This window comes from Macrosteles quadrilineatus, unplaced genomic scaffold, assembly GCF_028750875.1.
Source record: "Macrosteles quadrilineatus isolate MER2022 unplaced genomic scaffold, UCM_ALF_1.0 Scaffold_1__1_contigs__length_201487025, whole genome shotgun sequence".
NCBI classification, from domain to species: domain Eukaryota; kingdom Metazoa; phylum Arthropoda; class Insecta; order Hemiptera; family Cicadellidae; genus Macrosteles; species Macrosteles quadrilineatus.
This window is the reverse complement of record NW_026542594.1, coordinates 10,842,453-10,867,316: the sequence shown is the minus strand read 5'-3', so window position 1 is coordinate 10,867,316 and position 24,864 is coordinate 10,842,453. Positions and strand designations below refer to the sequence as shown.

The 24,864-nt window shown below is 36.9% G+C and overlaps 1 protein-coding gene across 1 annotated transcript in view; it reads left to right on the top strand.

The window, feature by feature from the left end:
* LOC129001771 (glutathione S-transferase-like) overlaps positions 1 to 24,864 on the top strand; it is a 52,071-nt gene that overhangs the window by 673 nt on the left and 26,534 nt on the right. Inside the window, exons 2-3 of the mRNA XM_054429213.1 lie at positions 20,446 to 20,584; positions 21,240 to 21,407. Of these exons, the coding sequence (XP_054285188.1) occupies positions 20,449 to 20,584; positions 21,240 to 21,407 (304 nt within the window). The 5' untranslated portion in view covers positions 20,446 to 20,448. The remainder of the gene's footprint in view (positions 1 to 20,445; positions 20,585 to 21,239; positions 21,408 to 24,864) is intronic.

Here is a 24,864-nt window from a genome sequence, read left to right as displayed (position 1 = left end):
TCTAGCATAGTAAAGTATTTGTTTTTTAAGCTCTACAAAATGGTTTGGAAATAAATTGAAAATTTTTTGTTATTAAAGGGCCAAAAATGGGAAAACCCCATTTTTCGCCCTTCATTCCCATAAAACCCCATTCCCGTAGTCCGATCATGTTGGTTCACAAACTCGTTTGAATAAATTTAGGTTAACACGTTTGTACAGAATTTAATCAAAATTAGATGATTTTTTTTTACTCGAGTTATTGTGCAAATGGACACATATGAATTTGAACGAATGGTGTTTTTGGCCTCTGGGGACAACAAAACAAAAAAGTAAATCGGTCCTGGGTCTAGTATGAGACCTACTATAATAGCTCATGTGAAATTCACAAAAATTTTAATTTGGGTGAAAATGATTGTTCAATAAAAGGATTTAGCTTGCTTCAACAACAAAAACAATGTTTTGTTGCAATTAAAATAATCTTTAAAAACTTATCAGTTATTCAACACACATGAACATAAAATATCTCCCCCCACAGAAAATCTCAAGACCAAGCTAATTAGTTTACATTTGTTTGAATTGGTTTTCACAAATCTATCTAAACAACATTAGGCTTAACAAGTACCGTACCTAGGTTTGCTGCTAAAGAGAAGGTAATAAAGTTAGTTTTTATTAAAAACTAGGTGAAACCCGTCGAAATCGACGGTTACTTTCAAGGCTTACGCTAATTCATTTAACTGCGATTAATTGAGTGAAATTATACATATTTTTAGCATTTAGAATTGTTTAAAGAGTAATAAGTGTATAAACAATAATGATAATAATTGTGTTAGTTACCAAATATGGTTGATCATTCAATGAATAAAATATTTCCCATGCCGTACGTCATCGGAGTATGTTAACTGGTATCTCTTATTTTGTATTAAAATCGTAATGGTGGATCTTTTGTAGTTAAAAACTTTCGCGATTTCATTAGTGTAATAAAGATTAATCTATAATTTTATTTGAGAAAAAATATCTGTTTGTTGAGAAGACACGTTCCAACTTCAAAAAGAGGTCCATCCGTTACAGTGTAAGTTGATTTTTCCCTCGTCACGTTGCGTCAGTTCATATCGTACTTCTGTGCCAATGAATAACCCTCTAGCATAGTTTTGAGAAATTGGTTGTGGGGTTACTTTTAAAGCTGATAAGACACTTCTGCACTTGTATTATTTTATATTGTATTACACAATCGAAGATTTTCCCAATGATTGAAAACATGTATGACAATAATCTCATGAACCTATGATGATCTGTCTAGAATGATATGATAAAATATAGCCAAAAGTGGCGAAAAAGGCAGACACCAACCCGTACAATAGAGATATAAGATAGTCCAATAAGAAATAATTGTAATAGTTACTGGAGGATAAAAGGATTTTCCACTGATTTTGTAATTGAACGTTATGTTGCAAAACATGACATGATACAGAAGAAAATCAATTTTAAAATCAGAAAATAATTAATTTGCAAATACTTCTTTTTGACAATTCAGTAACTGCCAATAAATGTGTGTTGTTTAAAATACAATTTAAAAATTAACAGCTGTTTCATTAAAAAGTATTATCCACATAGCCAAAATGTAAACAAATCTGTGGAGGGATCTTTAAAGGCTTCTGGGGCAGAGCCCTAAGCGAATTTACTTCGTTTTTCTTTTGATAACTCATCTACCGACCAAGTCCTTTCTTTGGACAACTCTACCAAGTTTCTACGCCCAGCCTTTCTCTCAAATTAGTGGAGACAAAGTTTCCAATTAAATATTTAGATTACCCCATGTTAATCTTATGGGAGAAAACTCAGATTTGATGGAAGATCCTGCCCAAACTAATAAAGATATCAAAAAACAAAAAACACTTTGCAAAACTACAGATCAGGGCAATTTTTTTGACACTTTAACCGTCAAAATTGGTCCAAAAATGAGGGAGGAGTTCTGTTTACAAAAATCGGCTTAGCGTATTCGTATATATAAAGATATTAATAGCTTAGTATAAGATAAATAAATTTGCCAAGTTTGATTAAAATATATATATTAAAAACAAACTATAAGAGTTTACTTATTCTCCATAAGAATAGCCTGGTAATTTTAAATTATTTTTTTTTTAATTTTTTCCACATCCAATAACTGTGCAAAAACACTAAGGTACAAAATTATTTGTTTTCTTAAGCTCTACAATAGCTTTGGAAAGAAATTGTGAAATGTTATGTTTCCAAAAATGTAACATTGGCTTTATGGGTTGCCAAGTAACTATGTTGGTTGAACAAAATAACAAGTAAATACCCCCGCAGCAGCAAACCTGCAGACTAAGCGAATTTCCATTTGACTGATTGGATTTACACTGAAATGTCTACTTAAAAATATAACATTAATTCCCTATTTAAATAGAATTAGTTTAACAAGTACTTAGGTTTGCTGCATCAGGGAGGGTGAAACTGTTTTTTTTTTTATGTTAATAGTTAGTAAGAAATAAAAACATTTTCCAAATTTGATCAAAATATGTTCATAAACAAGCAAACTACAACAGTTGACTTATTCTCCATAAGAATAACATGGGAGTTTTAAATTTACTATTTTTTGGAATTTTCTCCGTAACCATTAGGCGCATAATAACGCTTCATTATACTAAATTATTTGTTTTTTTAAGCTCTACAAAGTGGTTTGGAAAGAAATTGCTAAATTTTATGTTTTTTGGGTCAAAAATGGGAAAAACCTATTTTTACCCCATAAACCCCCCGTAAACCCCCGTTCCCATGGTCCGATCAAGCTGGATCGCGAACTCGTTCGAATAAACGTAGGTTTGCACGTTTGTACCAAATTTCATGAAAATCGGATCATCTTTGCTCGAGTTATCGTGCTAACGGACACATATATATATGTATATATATATATATATAAATATATAAATATATATATATATATATATCAATTTGGATGGATGGTGTTTTTGGCCTCTAGGGACCTCAAAACGAAAAAAAAATCGGTCCCGCGTCCAGGTAAAACCATGAGTACTACGGTAATAGCTTATTCCCTATATGGGAAATTCGCTAAAAGTAAACAAAAGACTTGTAACATGGGTTTATAACAAGCCATATACAGTATACTATAGTTCGGCCGCTTAGAAAGCGACCTCCTCTAGCATTGGTTTAGTTTTAGCGCGCAGGTCGCTTTCTAAGCGGCCGAACTATAGCCAATTATTTATAAAACACAATACAGAGTGATTAACATTAGTTGTAACTATTGAGCAAATATTACACTGAAGGTTGCTCGATATAGGGTAAAATAGAGCAAGTCAGTGTTGATGAGTGATGAGTGTTTCGAGTTGGTGTCGTTTGAGTGCACTGGCGTCAATTCAATGTTTCACTCTTATGGGTAGATTTTACAATTGCACTCTTTTTATAGTTTGCATAATTTGGACAGCTTGACAGCTATTCATAATCATTAAAATTCCAGTGGAACTTAAATTATAAAAGCCAAAATTATTTGTAAAAATGTTAGTGGATCGTATTGGTCTATTTTTATGCCTAGATATTTTATATCGGTCTTTGGGTATATATGACACATATGGGATGCTTGGTCTCTGGATTTGACGATTGGTGTATTCACCATATAGTTGGAACACTTGTTTTTGTTTTTGGCGAATTTCCCATACAGGGAATATTAGGGAATTTCCCATATAGGGAATAAGCTATTACCGTAGTACTCATGTAGAGTACCCGGGACCTGGACCCGGGACTGATTTACTTTTTTGTTTTGAGGTCCCTAGAGGCAAAAAACACCATCCGTTCAAATTCATATATATATATACATATAATATAATATTGGGTAGAAAAAGGCTAAGCTAGTCAGTTTTACCCAATTTTACAACTAAAAATCGTAATATTTCAGCTATTTCTTATTCGATTTTCTTGAACTTGGTATCGTTTAATAGGGAATTAAAAATGCTAAATAAAAGTATTTTTTAGCGAATTTCCCTATAGGGAAGTAGCTATTACCGTAGGTGGCACGGTAAGACCTAGACCCGGGACCGATTTACTTTTTCATTTTGATGTCCCCAGAGGCCAAAAACACCATTCGTTAAAATTTTAGCGAATTTCCCTATAGGGAAGTAGCTATTACCGTAGGTCTCGTGGTAAGACTTAGGCCCGGGACCGATTAACTTTTTCATTTTAATGTCCCCAGAGGCCAAAAACACCATTCGTTCAAATTTTTATATATACAGGGTGATTGATATAAGTGTGCCAGCCGTTTTATTCGAAAACCATAAGAGATATCAAAAAAAGTTAAATGGTAAGTGCCTTGGACTTTTTATTTAAACAATTGTAGTAAAGTCGAAAAAATTATTTTAGCCGCCATTTTTCCAATATAGCCGCCAACTTTGATTTTTCTTATGGAACACCCTGTATTTTATGATGTATTCTGGTAGAAAATGTAATTTTAAGACGATTTTATTCTTGGGATTTTTTTCATAAACCTAACCGTTTCAAAGATAATAATGGTTTAAGTTGTGCAATTTTGAATGGTTTTCGAATAAAACAGCTGGCATGCTTGCTTACGCCTGTATCAAAACTCTTTCTCATGCAAAAATTTCAAAACTTTAACCATTATTATCTTTGAAACGGTTAGGTTTATGAAAAAAATTACAAGAATAAAATCGTCTTAAAATCACATTTTCTACCAGAATACATCATAAAATACAGGGTGTTCCATAAGAAAAATCAAAGTTGGCGGCCATATTGGAAAAATGGCGGCTAAAATATTTTTTTTGACTTGACTAAAATTTTTTAAATAAAAAATCCAAGGCACTTACCATTTAACTTTTTTTTTTATATCTCTTATAGTTTGCGAATAAAACGGCTGGCACACCCTGTATATACAGGGTGTTTGTGAACTCTCTCGAAAAAATGATTTTACATTATAAACATGGGTCGCCGGAGCCTCGTTTTCCGGCTGTCCGTCTGTATGTGATTTTAACAAATGAATCCATAACTTTCGAATTCCTTAAGCGATCAACTTGGAACTTGGTACGTAAGTAGTGACAAGTAAGACTAATCTTTGCACAAAGTATCAGGTTTATAAGTTGTACCAATCCAAAATGGCGGCCATTTAAAATTTTCTTTCTTAAATAACTCAAAAACCATTGATTTAAAAAAAAGTTTACAAGAATAACTTTTTTAAGGCAATTTTACTAAAAATCGATTGACACCCTATCTTTTAAGATTGGACGAATATTAACTGAGATATGGCAGCTCTAGTGGTACGTGACCACTAGAGGTTAGTTGCAGTGCATAACAAAGCATGCGGCTTAAGTTTGCCACAACAATGCAACAGTCTCCATCCGCTTTGCAAGTTATTTTTAAGCGATTTTAGATTATTTAAAACAATAATAAAATATTACATAACCCTAAAAGTTTTTATTCAAAGAAAGACTTTATTTAATAAAGTCAGTTACTCTACCTTTTTACACTGAGTGTACACTTTAAAAGTGATGAAGAATAAATAATAACATTTTCAGGTCACAATAAAATCAGCTGATTAGTTTGTAAACATGTACGTTGACTTCACCACAGCTGATACAAAACGTTTGAGTGTTTTGTGTTTATTTAAATACAGTAAAAAGGTATGCAACTTCTAAGCCATACTAATGATAGATAATTTATAAAAAAGATAGTTTTAGGCTTATGTAATATTTTATTATTGTTTGAAATAATCTAAAATCGCTTAAAAATAACTTGAATAAGAATAAGAATAAGAATAAGAATGTTTATTTTCCTTTAGACAGGACATTTTTTTTAGACATCTTGCAAAGCAGATGGAGACTGTTGCATTGTTGTGGCAGACTTAAGCCGCATGCTTTGTTATGCACTGCAACTAACCTCTAGTGGTCACGTACCACTAAAGCTGCCATATCTCAGTTCATATTTGTCCAATCTTAAAAAATAAGAAGTCAATCGATTTGTAGTTAAATTGCCTTAAAAAAGTTATTCTTGTAAAGTTTTTGTAAAATCGATGGTTTTTGAGTTATTTAAGAAAGAAAATTTTAAATGACCGCCATTTTGGATTGGTACAACTTATAAACCTGATACTTTGTGCAAAGATTAGTCTTACTTGTCACTACTTACGTACCAAGTTTCAAGTTGATCGCTTAAGGAATTCGAAAGTTATGGATTCATTTGTTAAAATCACATACAGACAGACAGACGGAAAACGAGGCTCCGTTGACCCATGTTTATAATGTAAAATATTCTTGTGTTAACCCAAGGAACAATCCTATGAATTTTTTCGAGAGAGTTCACAAACACCCTGTATATATCTAAACTATATACAATCCGATGTGTAACTGACTGGGGATACAAATTCTAGACCACTTCTAGATGAGCTAGAGACTTGAAATTTTCGGTAGTTGTAGTTCTAGTGCCCAAACCCCCGGGAAAATTCCAAAAAGTGGCATTTTTAAATTTTAACCCCCCCGTAATCTCGAATTTCCCCCCCATGTTATTCTTATGGGAAATAGCATTGAAAATTGCCGACTTTGGTAAGCTCATCTGAACCACTTAGAAACGTGGCAGAGACTTCAAATTTGCGTAGTATTGCAGTATGGGATCTTACATTACCGGTGGAATTTGCAAAAGTCCCATTTTCAAATTTTAACCACCCCAAAAATCCAAAATGGCGGACCTCTGAAAACGAAAAAACACTTTTTTTTCAACCAGATGTAGCTCGAAAACGGTAAGAGATAGAAAAGATTTGAAAGTATATCCAGGAACAGGAATTAAATTTATTCAAAACCCTCTTTGGCGTTTTCCAAAGTTCGGACTCCTTCAGCTTCAAAAAACGGCCTACTTTCAAAATTTTGTAAATTTCACTCACATTTTTTACGGTTTTCGCTATTTTTTAATATTTAAATAATTTCTTTTTGCAGATATTATTAATGTTCTGTATTCTTCTTACTTTACTTTATATTTTACTAATTTAATGTTTTTTTGTATCTTTACTCCTTAATCCCCAAAACTTAGGTTTAATGTCAAAATTTAAAGGTTTTTTACAACTTTTACAAGCCCCATGATATTCTTATGGAGAATTACATTGAAAAATGCCGACTTTAGTATGCTCATCTGAACCACTTAGAAACGTGCTAGAGACTTGAAACTTGGTAGTATTGTAGTATGGGATCTTACATTACCGGTGAAATTCCCAAAAGTCCCATTTTCAAATTTTAACCCCCCCAAAAATCCAAAATGGCGGACCTCTGAAAACGAAAAAACACTTTTTTTTTCAACCGGATGTAGAACTAGAAAAGATTTGAAAGGATCTTAGCGAAAGGAAATTAAATTTTCTACAAAACCCTCTTGGGCGTTTTCCGGAAATCGCACTCCTTAACCTTCAAAAAACGCCCTACTTTCAAAATTTAGTAAATTTCTTTGAAATTTTTTACGGTTTTCGCTATTTTTTCATACTTAAATAATTATTTTTTGCAGATATTATTAGTGCTCTGTGTTCCCCTTAATTGACTTTAAATTTTACTCATTTAATGTTTTTTTGTATCCTTACTCCTTAACCCCCAAAACTTAGGTTTAATGTCAAATTTTAAAGGTTTTTTACCACTTTTACAAGCCCCATGTTATTCTTATGGAGAATAACATTGAAAATGGTAGACTTTGGTGTGCTCATCCGAACCGTTTAGAAACGTGCTAGAGACTTGAAACTTGGTATTATTGTAGTAGGGGATCTTATATTAATGATGAAATTTGCAAAAGTCCCATTTTCAAATTTTAACCCCCCCAAAAATCCAAAATGGCGGACCTCTGAAAACGATAAAACAAGTTTTTTTCAAACGGATATAGCTCGAAAACAGTAAGAGCTAGAAAAGATTTGAAAGGATCTTAGCGAAAGGAAATTAAATTTTCTACAGAACCCCTCTAAGCGTTTTTCAAAATCGCACTCCTTAAGCTTCAAAAAACGCCCTAATTTCAAAATTTTGTAAATTTCTTTCAAATTTTTACCGGTTTTCGTTATTTTTTCATACTTAAACAATTCCTTTTTGCAAATATTATTATTGCTTATTTTAACACACCCAAAAATCCAAAATGGCGGACCTCTGAAAACGACAAAACACGTTTTTTTCAATCGGCTATAGTTCGAAAACTGTAAGAGCTAGAAAAGATTTGAAAGATTTTTCATGAACAGGAATTAAATTTTCTACAAAACCCTTTTAGGCGTTACCCGAAAATCGCACTCCTTCAGCTTCAAAAAACGCCCTACTTTCAAAATTTGGTAAATTTCTCTAAAATTGTTACTGGTTTTTGCAATTTTTTTAAACTTGAATAATTTATTTTTGCAAATATTATTATTGCTTTTCCCTTACTTTGCTTTAAATTTTACTCATTTACATTTTTTTTCGTAACTTTACTTCTTGACCCCCAAAACTACGAGCCCAATGTTATTATTATGGAGAATAACATTGAAATTTAATGGTCATCAGAATCGTTTAGAATCGTGCTAGAGACTTGTAATTTGGCAGTATTGTAGTATGGAATACTAAGTTAAGGGTGAAATTTGCAAAAGTCACTTTTAAGTCATTTTAAAATTTTTAACTCCCCAAAAATCCAAAATGGCGGATATCTAAAGACGATATAACACGTTTTTTACGGCTATAACTAAAAAGCAATAGGAGCTAGCCAAGATTTGAATGGATTTTCATGTTCAGGAATTTAATTTTCTACAAAACCCTTACACGTGTTTTCCTAAAATTTCTCCCCTTCACCCCTAAAAAACGTCCTACTTTCAGAAATTGGTATTTTTCAAATTTTTACCGGTTTTCGCTATTTTTATATACTTAAATAATCACTTTTTGCAAATGTTATCAATGCTTTGTATTTTCCTTGGCTTAATTTCGGTTTTAATCATACATGTTTTTTCGTAACTTTACTCCTTGACCCCCAAAACTTAAGTTTAATATCAAAATTTAAAAGGTTTTACCAGTTTCACGAGGTAATAATAGACTCTTTACTTTTTCTGTATGCACAAGGTTATTAAAACTATACAAAGTTTACTGTATTAGAGCTAACACCAAGGTATGAATATAATAAGGACCATTTAAAAAGTCCCCCCCCCTCTCGAAATCCCCCTTATATCTATCCTATAGCCACCACAGATTCATCGGTCTAAATCACGTTTACCAATTTCTAGATTAGCTAAAAATCCTGAAATTTGCACCCTGTCCCCCTGTGGCACATTTGTACTTACAAAATTTTACCCCCGATTTTGGCTACTTTTCCCAATCCAAGTAAATTCTTTTTGCAAACATTATTAATATTTTGTATATACTCTGGTTTACTTAAAGTTTAATCCTCCTATCGTATTTCCAACCCCCCCCTCCCTAATATTATATCCTCCCCAGCCCCAATGTTATTCTTACAGGTGCGTAAGTCTAAATCACGTTTACCCATTTCTAGATTAACTGGATGTCTGAAATTTGGCCCGATTGTAGGTCTTGCGCCCTGTCCCCCGTGGCTCATTTACCCCCAACCAAAAAGGGGGCCTGGGGGCGGAGCCCCCAGCGAGCCAAAGGCGAGTAGATTTATATACAGGGTGATCAACTCAAGGAGGCCACCATTGGGATATCGGAAACGGTTAGAATTAGAGAAAACTTTAAATGGGGGACATTCCTTTATTTTTTGTAGCAGTTAAAAATATGATTTTAGATTTTTGAAATTCAGCCGCCATTTTCCAAAATGGCGGCCAACTTTGAAATTTCTTATGAATTACCCTGTATTTGATCATGTTTTCGGATAGAACAGGCAATTTAAAAACTTTTTTATTCTTGACATTTTTTCGATAAACCCACTCGTTTAGGAGTTACAGCCTATGGAAAAATGACTTCCGGTGTACATTTACACCATGTAGCTCCAAAACAAGCAGGTTTATAGCAAAATGCGAAGATTAAATAAGTCAAATGAGTCTTAAAATTGCATCCACATTCCAAAAAGACCATAAAATACACAGTTTTCCACTTTTCAAGTTTGCCGCCATTTTGGAAAATGGCCGCCATTTTTTAAAACAACAGAATTCATATTTTACCAATTCGGATTTTATGGTATGTTTGGAATGTGGATGCAATTTTAAGACTCATTTGACTTATTTAATCTTCGCATTTTCGCTATAAACCTGCTTGTTTTGGAGCTACATGGTGTAAAATGTACACCGGAAGTCATTTTTCCATAGGCTGTAACTCCTAAACGAGTGGGTTTATCGAAAAAATGTCAAGAATAAAAAAGTTTTTAAATTGCCTGTTCTATCCGAAAACATGATCAAATACAGAATAATTCATAAGAAATTTCAAAGTTGGCCGCCATTTTGGAAAATGGCGGCTGAATTTCGAAAATCTAAAATAATATTTTTAACTGCTACAAAAAATAAAGGAATGTCATCCATTTAAAGTTTTCTCTCATTCTAACCGTTTCCGATATCCCAATGGTGGCCTCCTTGAGTTGATCACCCTGTATATATATATGTGTCCGTGAACACGATAACTTGAGTAATTTTTATCCGATTTTGATGAAATTTGGTTTGAAGGTGTAAGGCGGGATAAACTTGAATGAGTTCGCGATCCAGCATGATCGGACCATGGGAACAGGGTTTTATGGGGGGTTTTATGGGGTAAAAATTGGTTTTTCTCACTTTTTACCCTCAAAACACAAAATTTCTTAATTTTTCTCTATACCTTCTTAAAGAGCTTAAAAGAACAAACAATTCAGTATATCAAAGTGTTTTTGTACGGTTATTGGTTACGGAGAAAACTAAAAAATGGTAAATTTAAAATTCCCATGTTATTCTTATGGAGAATATTGTAAAATGTTGTAGTTTGCTTGTTTATGGATATATTTTGATCAAACTTGGCAAATTTATTTATTTTATAGTAAGCTATCAATATTTTACTAAAAACACACTACTTTATTAGTTTCCTTGTAGCAGCAAACCTAGGTACTCGTTAAACCTAATGTTATTTAAATAGATCAATTGAAAATCAATTCGGCCAAATGGAAATTCGCTTAGACGGCAGGTTTGCTGCGGCGGGGGTATTTATATATGTATATATATATAGACTTATATATATATATATATATACGTCCGTGAACGTGATAACTTGAGTAATTTTTGTCCGATTTTGATGAAATTTGGTTTAAAGGTGTAAAGCGGGATAAACTTGAATGAGTTCGCAAACTAGCACGATCGGACCATGGGAACGGGGCTTTACGGGGGGTTTAATGGGGTAAAAATTGCTTTTTCTCACTTTTGACCCTCAAAACAAAAAATTTCCCGATTTCTCTTTAGACCTTTTTAAAGAGCTTAAAAAAAAAATAATTTAGTATATAAAAGTATTTTTGTTAGATTATTAGTAACGAAGGAAATTTAAAAAAATGTAAATTTAAAATTCCCATGTTATTCTTATGGAGAATAGTGTCAAATGTTGTAGTTTGCTTGTTTATGGATATATTTTGATCAAATTTATTTATTTTTTACTAATCTATCAATATTTTACTCAAAAACACACTTTATTAGTTTCCTTGTAGCAGCAAACCTAGGTACTCGTTGAACCTAATGTTATTAAAATATATTTAACTGAAAATCAATTCAGACAAATGGAAATTCGCTTAGTCGGCAGGTTTGCTGCGGCGGGGGTATTTAACTTTATATTTGTAATTTTTCATAAAATCAACCATTTTTTTTGTAATTTAGGTTTAAAAAATTAAAATCTCTGCCATTTTGAGGTTTTACGTCAAATCAAGATGATTTTCCTTCCTAACATGGGTATCTTCTACCTTAACATACATGGCCTACCAAGTTTCATAAAGATCGGTTGAAAAAATTCCAAGATAAAAATGGTTATGTAAGAAATACAGAATGGCGGATATCTGGTTTATGAAGGGATTTTGGAAAAAAAGTTATTCATAATTTTCTCTTTATTTTGACCCAAGGAATCAACCTACGTAAAATATATGTCCCCACCTTTTTTGAACACACTATATATATGTGTGTCCATTAGCACGATAACTTGAGCTAAGTTTAGAGAGAGTTTATGGTGTATATTGAAGCGTTATTTTGTGCCTAATGGTTACTAAGAAAGTTCAAAAAAAAAATTTAAATTCTTATGTTATTTTTTTGGAGAATAAGTTAACTGTTGTAGTATGTTGAAGTACTGCTTGTAAATGAACATATTTTGATCAAATTTGGAAAGTGCATTTATTTCTTACTAAACTATTAACATAAAAAAACACTTTTTAACCCTCCAAAAACACTTTTTACACTCCCTGTTGCAGCAAACCTAAGTACTCGTTAAACTAATGCTATTTGAATAGGGAATAAATGTGACATTTTTAAGGAGACATTTTAGTGTAAATCTAATCAGGCAAATGGAAAATTCGCTTAGTCTGCAGGTTTGCTGCGGCGGGAGTATTTTTGTAACTTATGTACAACCTTAGTTTATAAAGAGATATTGTATTGTACCTTTTGTATTTTGAAAAGAACAATAAAGAATTTTTCAATTCTATTCAATTCAATACTTAAGGTTAGAAACATATTTTATGTCACATCAACTTTCTCAGTACACCTAACAAAAACTACGAAATAAAATACAGCACACTTTGGCAGCAGCGCTTTGTGTGATTGGCTCATTCAACAATGTTATTTTTTTACTAGAAAAAGGCTACAACTTGTCCATACATATGGGATAGCTACTTCAGTATTCAAAAGTAAATGTTAAAATGTACTGTTTGGACCTAACGTGTGCCATTAAAATCTTAAAGTACATTAAAGGGAAATTATATACAGTTGTAATGCTAATGTTAGCCTCCGGATTACTGTGTAATATTTAAAGTGGTTTAGATACCTGCATTTAAGTAAAACCAATTCGTTGCTTATGTTGCAACCGATTTCAACTCCGTGGAGTCATCTTCAAGCTTCCAAGGATAAGTTATCACTTCATCTGAAGGTCATCATAGTTTTAAAAAAACGAATAAACAGGTAACACGAACATTGAACACTGAGCACTGACGTTTAACATTTAAAAAACACACACAAAATTACTGGGAAGGTGAGCGACACGTACCAGACGGATGTAAAGTCTAGACTACTGTGGTTGTGTGTAGGTCTAATGGTCAACGACGTCGCCTATCTCTTGTCACCGATCACCCCATTCCCTTCTCTCTAATCCAGTATCATGATTGCTGTATTGTAAATAAAATTAGACTGAAATGAGAGTTTGTCGTTCAGCAAGTTCTCTTTGTCAGATCTTACAGCTCTGTAAATCTCAAATTCCTCCAGTGTATTTTTATAAAAACGATCTTGTGAGAAATTTAAAATGTCCATATTGTTGTCCATACTTGTAAAATTATGATTATTTGTAACTATGTGATCGGCAAAATTTGAAGACTGAGGGGATGTTGTTTTTTTTGGTATGTGTTCTCTGAAACGTTTCTTAAAAGATCTGGATGTTTGGCCGATGTAGTACTTTGTACAATCATTGCAGTTCTATAGTTTAGGTGCAATGGTAAAACATTATGGATATATGGTAGATGTGTAACCATTTCATACCGTAATTTGAAAGGACCAAATTTTCTAAAACCTTGTATTTCCCCCTATTGCAAACACAAAGCATGAGTATAACTGCAATAAGCATGTTACACTTATACGCCAGTCGCCAACCGAGTACGAAGGAATGAATTTTATATATGAATTTTAACAGATGATGTTTTTGGCCTCTGGGGACATCAAAACAAAAAAGTAAATCGGTCCTGAGGCCAGGTCTTATCATGAGACCTACGGTAATAACTTATTCCCTATATGGAAAATTCACTAAAAATGACATTAAATTAATCTATACAGGGTGATTGAAAAGTCTGGGCACGGCTTAATATTTTAAAAAATAATGCAGATAGAGCTAAAATACTTGGTACAAAGTTACAGGGCATAAAACTCTATTTTAACACATATTCAGTGATTCAATAACTCTTCAGGGGGACGTCCCACAAGGAGTCAGAAGAAAATCTTAAATGGAAGCATAGGTCAATATGCACATCAAATTAAAGGTCTTTTTTAGTAGAATACAATGCCGCAAACCGCACTTCAAAAGGTTGATCCTGCGCAAAATGGCAGATGTTCAAAGATTTCTTGAATCCGCCATTTTGAATCTTTGAACGGCTGCCATTTTTTACTCAGGCATTCTTTTGAGCTTGAATTTACGGCATCGTAATCTAAAAGTGAATACCTTTAATTTGATGTGCATATCGACCTTTTCTTACGTTAACAATTTTCTTCCGATTCCTAGGGCTGTGGTGCCCCCTGAGGAGAAAGCGTATAATAGCAATGTAAATTAAATGAATCTTTGAACAACTGTCATTTTGCGCAGGATCAACCTTTTGAAGTGCGGTTTGCGGCATTGTATTCTACTAAAAAGACCTTTAATTTGATGTGCATATTGACCTACGCTTCCATTTAAGATTTTCTTCTGACTCCTGGCGGGCCGTCCCCCTGAGGAGGTAGCGGATCACTGGATATGTGTTAAGATAGATTTATATGCCTTATAACTTGATTCCAAGTTTTGTAGGTCTACGTTTATTATTTTTCAAAATATTAAGCCGTACCCAGACTTTTCAATCACCCTGTATAAATAAAAATGAATCCCTTTTTTTGACGGTATTCCATAACTCGAGAACGAGTGCACCGAATTTAATGGTTCTTTTTTAATTGCATTCTTTAGTGCCAGGGGAAGGTTTTTATGTAAGGAAATTTATAATCCATCCAACCGTTATTAGTAATTTGATTTTTTGAATTCCAAAAAAACTGCCTTTACATTAGCATTGGAGGAAAATGTTTTCATTAAAACAACCAGAATGTGATTGAGAATTGCGAATGAGCTCATCTTGAAAATGAACGAGCATTTAACATAAAACCACTTTAGGAACGTCTGTCGAGCCACCTATTTATCGAGAGTGAGGAGGATTCCACAGTCGCGCGATTTAAAATATTTACAATATATTTTCTATTGCTTGCGCCCCCAACAAAACCAAAAACTCTTGCGTCCCTGGGCTCGGGCCCATTTATAAACGTGATACTTAATGAAATTGAACGGATAGAGTTTTTGGCCTCTGGGGATCTCTAAACGAAAAAGTAAATCTGTCCCTGGTCTAGGTCTTACCATGAGACCTACGGTAATAGCTTATTTCCTATTTGGGAAATTCGCTAAAACACAATGTTCTATTTGTGTGTAGCTATGCTTTTGCCATGTTGAGATAAGCCAATGAGAATGATTATGACCAAGCTACAAAAAAATTTTGAGGAAACATTTAATGTTTCCTCTTCTAAAAATAGTTGTTTAATGTAAAGGTTGTCAGGGCCGGATTTCCCAATAGGCCCGGTAGGCCCGGGCCTATGGGCGCAAGGTCCCAGAGGGCGCACAACCGAGAGGATTTTTTTTATATCTAAAAATGAAAATAAATAGTCTTAGTTGATAAAAAAAACTGCCTGTTTAAGCGTTGTGATTCTGAGGTTCGTAAGAGGAAATAATTGTTAGGAAACTTAAACTATTTTTCAGAACTACGCATCAATTTCGTTGCAAAATTGGTAGCGAACACCGGTTATACGCGGGGCAATATGTATTCTATAGCCCCGGGTTATACGGGAGTAGGCTTTAGGGATGTTGACGTTGACAAGCACCCTAGCGGTACGCATAGTTTTGCCACTGCATTGCCACTATGCTGGCTCGGGCTCGGTACTATCTGATCAGAGTGATTAGGGGCGCATGCGTGGTAGACATTTTTACCACCCTCACTTCACAAAACAAAAGTTATTAACCAATACAAATATATAATACGTTGTTTTGAATATCAAAATAACGACGAATTTACCTTTAAAATTTAAGAAAAAATATTAATTTCAGTTTGCATTATATTTTAGAAAAATTCAATACCCTCCAAATCACCATTAATGCTGTAATTTTCTCCTCAGACCTAAGGATCGGTATGGTTGGCCGGAATATTGCTCTGTTTTGCTTTGGAAATATAACCTAGATCATTGAATAGTCAAAGCCTAGATGCAGTACAACCATAGATTAAATATAACTCACTCAAGTCGACTTCTTATGACATTGTTAATTCAAAATTTGTCAATGTCTAGTTTATGTTGGTGACACTTGACGTTAGTTATCACGTAATTTTGTTTCTATTATTTTAGGGTTAGTTCTATGATGTGGGTTTTAATTTCTTTTGATATAAACAGGAGACGACCTATTTTTAATGATTAGAATGTTTTATTTTGGATAATAGGTTTAAATATGGATAAGACATACTCCTTAAATAAAAAGAATTGTTTTCAGCTAGGCTAATCCAAAACGATGACAAATCTACTAAAGGAGTATGTTTAATCTATGGTATCACGTACTATATGGAGTTCATGTTTTTGACCCTGAATTGGAATCTAATGGCCATGTTTTTTTTTGCATGAATGCTCGGTGAGTTGAGTTGTTTTGTTTCAGTCCCACGGCGGCCACGGCCACAAACGTGAGCATTTAGTAAAGGCACAAATTTGCTAAAAATGTTTAAGATGGCATTTTGTTAATGCTAAACAAGTCAATTCTTAAAAAAAACTTGCAATGCAACGATTCCGACGAAGAGTGGTATTCAAGCAATTAACTTAAGCCTATGGTCGTGATATAGTTTTTAATAAAGGTTTGAAGGAAAGTAACTGTGACCAGACTAGGGGGCGGAAAATTGTTTTGGGCCTAGGGGCGCAAAAATGCTAAATCCGGCCCTGAAGGTTGTTGTTGTTCTTGAATGTATTTTCGGTCTATGTTTTAATCTGATCCATCAACATTAGACGGGGTAGCGGATTTTTATCCCCCTGGAATTTTACCCCCTGGGCAAACGTGACGTCACAAACCAGGGGGTAAAATTCCGGCCGCGAACTTTTGAGTTTCGTGACATCAGCTCAATGGATTAAACGCGGAATTGAACATATATTTTCACGGTTGTGAATTTAATCAGAACACATCAAATTATAAAAACCTAGAGTGTACGGCCCGGATTTTTACCCCCGGAATTTTCCCCCTGGCCAGATGTATAAATTAGTGAGAATGATTAATTATCTTCATTCTGTTTTAATTTAATAGTAAACATTTTATTATTAAGTAGCCTTAATTAATTTCTTTGTAACATTAACTAAACGAACAGGTTTTTAATTTTAATTTTGAGATTTTAGTATTAGGATTCGATCTTTGAAGCCAACAGTTGGTTAATATGACGTATAAACAATCAACTGAATGATAATTGTTTCGAACATTTCTTTACAAAATAAATACATAAAGATAGGCTACTAAATAATATAAAAATGGTTTATTTTACCTTTTTGCGTCGAACGATCCGTGTGTAGTTAGTACAACTACAGCTGTTTCATACCACTAGGGTACATCATCAGGTTGTTGGCAGAACGTTAGATAAAACAGCATTCATTCATAGATGAACTTGTCGAAATAAATATGTCTATATACACATAATACACGAAAAACATTTAAAAAACACGAATTTACGAACTTGGCCAAGTAACGAACACACGAGACAGGCGCCGATGGATGTTGCGTCATGACTGCTGTCGTGTGTCCAAGCATCAGCTGTTACCCCTCCCCCCCAACTCCTTTATCAGGACCAGTTTTGTTTTGGTTTAAATGAATGGCAGTATTGTAGACCATGGCATTCATTTAAACCAAAACAAAACTGGTCCTGATAAAGGAGTTGGGGGGGAGGGGTAACAGCTGATGCTTGGACACACGACAGCAGTCATGACGCAACATCCATCGGCGCCTGTCTCGTGTGTTCGTTACTTGGCCAAGTTCGTAAATTCGTGTTTTTTAAATGTTTTTTAAATGTTTTTCGTGTATTATGTGTATATAGACATATTTATTTCGACAAGTTCATCTATGAATGAATGCTGTTTTATCTAACGTTCTGCCAACAACCTGATGATGTACCCTAGTGGTATGAAACAGCTGTAGTTGTACTAACTACACACGGATCGTTCGACGCAAAAAGGTAAAATAAACCATTTTTATATTGCAATTTACGATCCAGAGGCTAACCCATCATGAAATACTAAATAATGAAATGTTTACAATTAATTAAAAACAGAAATGAGAAAATCAATCATTTCATTTCTAAAATCGGCTAGGGGGTAAAATTCCGGGGGTAAAATTCCGGGGGGTAAAAATCCGGCCCGTACATCTTCAGTTGTCGAAACGCTAGTTATATGGACAGGGGGTAAAATTCCGGTTTTTATCGCTAATCTAATTAATCACGCTCTGGCTATTTTCATTAAGACTTCCAAATCCGCGGGGGTAAAATTCCGGCCGCGAACAAACTTTTGGCCACTCAGGTTACTACGTCATAGTGACGTCAGCTTTGCCCAGGGGGTAAAATTCCAGGGGGATAAAATTCCGGCGACCCCATTAGACCTAGCCAACATATCAGGATTACAGATTGTTACTGGGAGTAGTTTTTTAGGAGGATTTGTTGGATGTGACAAAACAGAAAAGGATTTCTTTATTAAAAAGAAGGTGGAAAAGTGGAATAGTCATTTGGTAAGTCTGGCGAATGTTGCTGAAAAATATCCACAATCTGCACATACTGTTGCCACAAAAACCATACAAGTCGAATGGAATTTTTTTCAAAGAGTTGTTGAAAGTGAAGACATTAATTTTTATCTGATAAAAAACTCAATAGAACAAAATATATTTCCTGCTTTATTTGGCTGTCATCTAAACCAAGATGAACAAAAAATATTACATCTGCAAGTAAAAAATGGAGGAATTGGTTTAGTTGATCCTACCGCTCAGGGAAAAGCATTGTTCCGAGCTTCAAATAAATGCTGTAAATTCATCATAGACTCTCTAAAAACTAAGAGGAAAATAAGCATGCAAGAACATGAAGAACATTTGGTTATCACAAAAAAGGACTTGAAAGAGAGAAGATTAGAAGAAGAAAACATTTTGAAATCGACTATTCAAAATCTTCCTCTAAAACAACAAAAACTTATCTTGCGAGGAGCAAATATACTAAAGCGAAACACAGTGGATGGCTGTCATGTATTCCATTAAAAAAACTTAATTTAGATCTTTCTCCACTGGAGTTCAGAGATGCTCTTGCACTAAGATATGGGAAAACTCCAATACACCTCCCCTCTTCATGTGATGGCTGTGGCAAAAACTTCAGTATGGAACATGCCCTTAACTGTCGCACAGGTGGGTTGATAATAAGAAGACATAATGAGGTAAGGGATACCCTTGGAAGCTTGATGGAGCTAGCATGGGGAAACTGTGTTCGAGAACCAATGATCTCTGAGCAAGGGTCATTGGATGCTGCAGCACTAAAAGCAGACTTGGCTTGTAGGGGTGTATGGGAGGTTCAGACGGAAGCATTATTCGATGTACGTGTCGTTGACACTGATGCTCCATCGTACTTGAACCTCCCATACGAAAAAGTTCTGGAGAATGCAGAAAGAGAGAAGAAGAAAAAATATTTAACAATAACAGAAACAAGAAATGCTTCTTTCACCCCACTAGTCACGCCTGTGGACGGAATGCTAGGCAAAGAATTTCAGACCTTGCTCAGAGCAATGGCAGAACGCCTCACAGAAAAATGGAAGAAACCTTACAGTTTAGTGATGAACTGGATAAGGTTGAAAACCATCTGTGCAACGTTAAGGGCCAGCAGCATGTGTCTAAGGAGGACAAGAAAGAAGACTGGGGCTGGAGTACCAGCTTTTTATTAATCTAAATGGAAAAAGTTTTATTATTTTTCCATGTCAAAAAATGTAAATAAAGATTGCTTGTATTATTGGTCTATGTGATTTTTAGTTTAAGCTGTTGGATTGTTGGAAGGTTGCATAGAGGTCATATAGTAATAACCGTTTTAAGGGGGTTATCTTCAAATTTAGTTCAGATTTAGAGAAGAAGAAAAACTGCCATATGGTTCATATCTTAACCAGGCATTGAAATTAACTCTAACTGGCATAGGATAAATTCATGTAGAATTTTTCATATTAGAATAACATTAGTTTTGAAAGCCATAATAACATAGACAAAAAGAATTAAATATAGACTGTCAGCCGTGCTGCAGTTACCATGGTTACCATAGGTTCCAGCGCACACCGCTAAAGTTTACGTAGCGCGTACGCCGTAACTACAATGGCGCTCCAAGCGTTGTGCGCCAGAACCTATGGTAACCGCAGCACAGCTGACGGTCTATATTTAATTCTTTTTGTCTATGATAATAATCACTAAATGTGTTTGATCTTAAACCGGTACCGGTAACTTTTGATTTGCAATTATAAAACTTGGACGCAAAATTCATAGCTTTTTAGGCACTAATACCATATGATAATAATTTCAGAAAATGGCACCAAAGTATAAGCTGACTTACTTCAATTTGAAGGGTATCTGCGAGCCCATCAGATTTTTGCTAGAAATTTTGGAAGCAGACTATGAAGAAGTGAGGATGGAGTTCGGAGATTGGCCAGCAAAGAAAGCTGGTCAGTATATAGGTCTACTTAGTACCACATCTACTTTAATCTATTTTTCAGGAAGCATCTACCCTTGAAAACCTTTTTAGGAGAATCTTCTATTATATAAATGTCACCCCCTTCACAACTGACCTTTGCTACTGAATTTACGAACTAATGGCTTTTAACTGAATTTACATCGTTTACGATTGATAGAACTAGATATCCCACTCCCATGGTAAGTTGTCACCCGTTTTAGAAGCAAAATGAATGTAGGTGAATAGAGCCACCAATAGAGTATGCTGGGGTAAATTACCAATTTGTGTAGAGTTTGCCTACTTTTTAACCAAGTCAAACTGATAAGATGACTTATTAATTGTGAGTGATAGCATCTTTTATGTCATGTCAGAATTTCAGACTGAGGCACACTCTGTTAGTAGCTAACTCAACGATGTTCTTTTTGAATGAAAACAGCTGGTGTGTATAGGTTAGATGCCTACTTCAGTATAAAAGTCAATGTTTACGGTTTACGTTACCTTTTGCGTCAAACGATCCTTGGTGTAGTTAAAATCGACTACATCAAGGATCGTTTTACAAGAAAGGTAACGTAAACCATTTTATATTGCAATTTTCGATCCAGAGGCTAACCCATCATGAAAATGTTTACATGTGAATGTGTGTGTAGAGACCCCGTTTGGCAAGGTCCCATTGCTGGAGGTGGATGGTAAGCTGATGCATCAGTCTCTGGCCATCGAGCGCTACCTCGGCAGACTAGCTGGGTTGACAGGAGCCGATGCTTGGGAGGACGCACAGATTGATATCATGGCTGATACAATCACTGATTTTCGTGTTCGTAAGTTTAATACAAACTATCACTTTTGACCTACAGTAGTGATAATAATGGTAAAGGAGCATCGGTTGTAAGGATTTTTGTTGGGATAGCAGACTATTGAGTGGGAAAGAGTGTCATCTCGTTACAAGAAACACAATAACTTTACACTACAAGCGAATCTTGATAATACAACATTTACAGCACTGGGAGTGTATAGGGGGATGTCAAATTACCAAAATATACCTTTAAGCTAAGTTATTTCCTTATGCAGCATAGGATTACTGACTGTGAAACTATTAAATGTTGGATTATCAAGTACCACCTATTTTTTTTTTTTTTTTTTTTAGGGAGAGGAGGGAAAATGCTTTTACGCACACAGGTAGCCAGCCTGTAGTGTGAGACTCCTGAAAATTGTCAGACTACTCACTAAAAAACCCCCTCTACTCTGTTGGACACAGACCTGGAATTGTTTGTCACATTACTTCAAGTCAGGCCAACATGTGACCTAAGCCCTCAGGGCTCGCACCGTTTCTGGCATTTCGATTCTTAATGACCTACAACCGCATCCCGGTCAAGGTCGATCTTCTTGGCGCGGAGAATACCCTGGATATAATGTGACACACAGGTCCAATTGTCCTCACCCTCCGTCATAATCGGTATGACCGTGTCCACCGACAGCAGTCCTATTAACTGTTGAGCCTCCAGGCGGGGCCTTTCCCAGCGCTGGCAGTGGAAAAATGTATGTTCCACGTCATCGAGAATGCCTGGGCAGTATATGCAGTCGGGTGACACGGCTTTGCCCATCCTGAACAGGTACGACCGGAAAAAGCCGTGTCCCGTCAGAAATTGGGTGAGGTAGAAGTCCACCTCTCCGTACCGCCGATCAACCCAAGGTTGGACTTGCTGTATCAGTCGCCTGGTCCAGAGTCCCCGTGTCTCCTGTTCCCAGCCCTCCTGCCACAGCTGGTAGGTGCGGGTGCGTTCCTCTGTTCGTGCCTCGTCCTCCCCACGGCGCCGGTAAATTGCCTTTCTCTCCGCCGCCAAAAGTTTGACGGGGATGACTCCAGCAATCACCAGGACGGCGGGCTCGGACACTGTTCGGTAGGCAGATGCTACCCTCAGTGCTGCCTGACGCTGCACTCGGGCGAGCCGCATCCTGTATGCCTCCTTATTTAGTGCGTCTGCCCACACCTCCGCACCGTACAAGAGTACGGACTGGACCGAAGACATTAACAGCCTTCTACGACTGGACCGAGGCCCTCCAACATTGGCCATCAACCGGCTAAGAGAAGAAACCACCCTAGCGGCCTTGTCCGCTGTACGGAAGATCTGATCCCGCCAGCTAAGCTTGCTGTCTACCATGACCCCAAGATACTTGGCAGAACGAACAGTTTGAACCTCGACGGCTCCCACCCTCAACGGCATGATGGTGTCAATCCGTTTTTTTGTCAAAATCACGATCTAGGTTTTGCCCAGAGCAAGCGAGAGACCGTGGTCTGCCATCCATGCGTTTATGGTACGCATGACTCGGTTTAGCTTTAGCTGAGCCAGCTCAACGCTACGTGCAGCTATCAAAGCTGCAACGTCGTCTGCGTACCCAACCAAGACTGTTTCCTCAGGCATTTCAGACCTCAGAAGGCTGTCATAAGCGACGTTCCAGAGGTCTGGGCCGAGTATGGAACCTTGGGCAGCACCAGAAGTGACACTCATCGTCCGCGGGCCCTCCGCAGTGTCATACGTTAGGAGGCGAAACCGTAGATAATCCTCTATGATGCGCATGAGGTATGCCGGCACGTGGAAGGTGTTCTCCAGAGCATCCAGCATATCCCACCACCTCGCCGAATTAAATGCATTTCGCACATCGAGCGTTACGAGCAGCACAACCCTGCGAGAGTAGTGGGTAAAATCCTCAGCTCTCATCACGGCTTGCTTCACCTCCTCAATCGCATCAATCGTTGATCGCCCCATCCTGAATCCATACTGACGAGGGGAGATGTCCCCCGCAGCGACAACGGCTGAATTTAGCCGGGAACGGATCAATTTCTCGAGGACTTTGCCAGCCGTATCCAACATACACAGAGGTCTGTAAGAGGATGGCAGATCTGGGTCTCCCTTGCCCTTCCCAACAAGCACAAGCCTAGCTGTCTTCCAGCACAAGGGGAAAACCCCTTCAACCAGGCAGGCGTTATACATGCTCAAAAGGATCAAGGGGTTGGTAGTCAAAACCTTCTTGAGGACTTCACCGGGCACCCCATCGGGACCAGGAGCCTTGTTGTTCTTCAGGGATATGACGGCCGCCACCAGCTCTTCAGGGCTGAAAAGTGGGACGTCGTCCACCCTTCCATAATCCCGCAGTGGGCGCAACGCGTGAGCCGGGAAAAGGGACTCGACTATCCTCTCCATAGTGACCCTGTCCATGACGGAAGGTGGAGAGCGGGTTCCAAGTTTCTTGGTTACAAGTTTGTAACCCAGGCCCCACGGGTTGGAATCAACATCGTCCCTTAATTTATCCCAGCAACTGCGTTTACTCCGATTGATGGCTCGACGAAGATACCTCCTAGCCACCCTATAAGCATCCGACTTACGCCGTCTGTCTAGGGGTTCTCTAGCCCTGGTAGCAAGTCTTCTGGCCCTCAATGCCGCTTGATGCAATTCCGCAATCTCGGCAGTCCACCAGTACACAGGACGCTTATTGCACCAGTATCTCCTGCGAGGCATAGACTCATCGCAGGCCGAGACAATCAGTTTCATCGTGGATGCAACTAACGCCTCTGCGTGAGGCACGCCAGTTGCAGGATGAACCACCGGCGTTCTTCGTAGGATGGCTCCATTGAATTTTGCCACGTCCAGTTTTTTAATGTTCCATCGAACGGGCACTTGACGAAACGCTGCCACTTGTCTCTGGTGACCATCCAGGACGTCAAAAATTATGTACTGGTGGTCACTGGCCGTGTAATCCTCCAGGACTCTCCAGGCTCTGATCCTTGGCAAAAGAGACTCAGATGCAAGGGTAATGTCTGGGATCGTTCCCCGCATCCCAGGGCGCCGGAAAGTTGGCGTGTTGCCCTCGTTGACGACAACGAGTCCGGCTCTGGCAGCAAAGTCCAGAATGTACTTGCCCCGGGAATTTGTGAGGGTCATTCCCCACTCGACAGCCCTAGCATTAAAATCCCCACCCACGACGATGTGTCCTGAGGTATTGCGCACGCTCTCTTCCAGGCGGTCTATCTTCTCACGAAAGTCACGGATGGCCTCATTGGGAGTGAGGTAGACACTAAAGTAAGTGACATCCCGGCACCGAACCCAAACGAAACCTCGGCCCTTCGCGTGACCCCGTACTTGTACTGTAGCTGCATTACGCGCCCAGATTGCAGCAGTACCAAGACTATCAGGGAACCAAAAAGCTGGATCCCTATCACGGTGCTGGTACTGTTCGCTGACTAAAAGCGCGTCGACATCGTGTTCTAGGGCAAGCTGA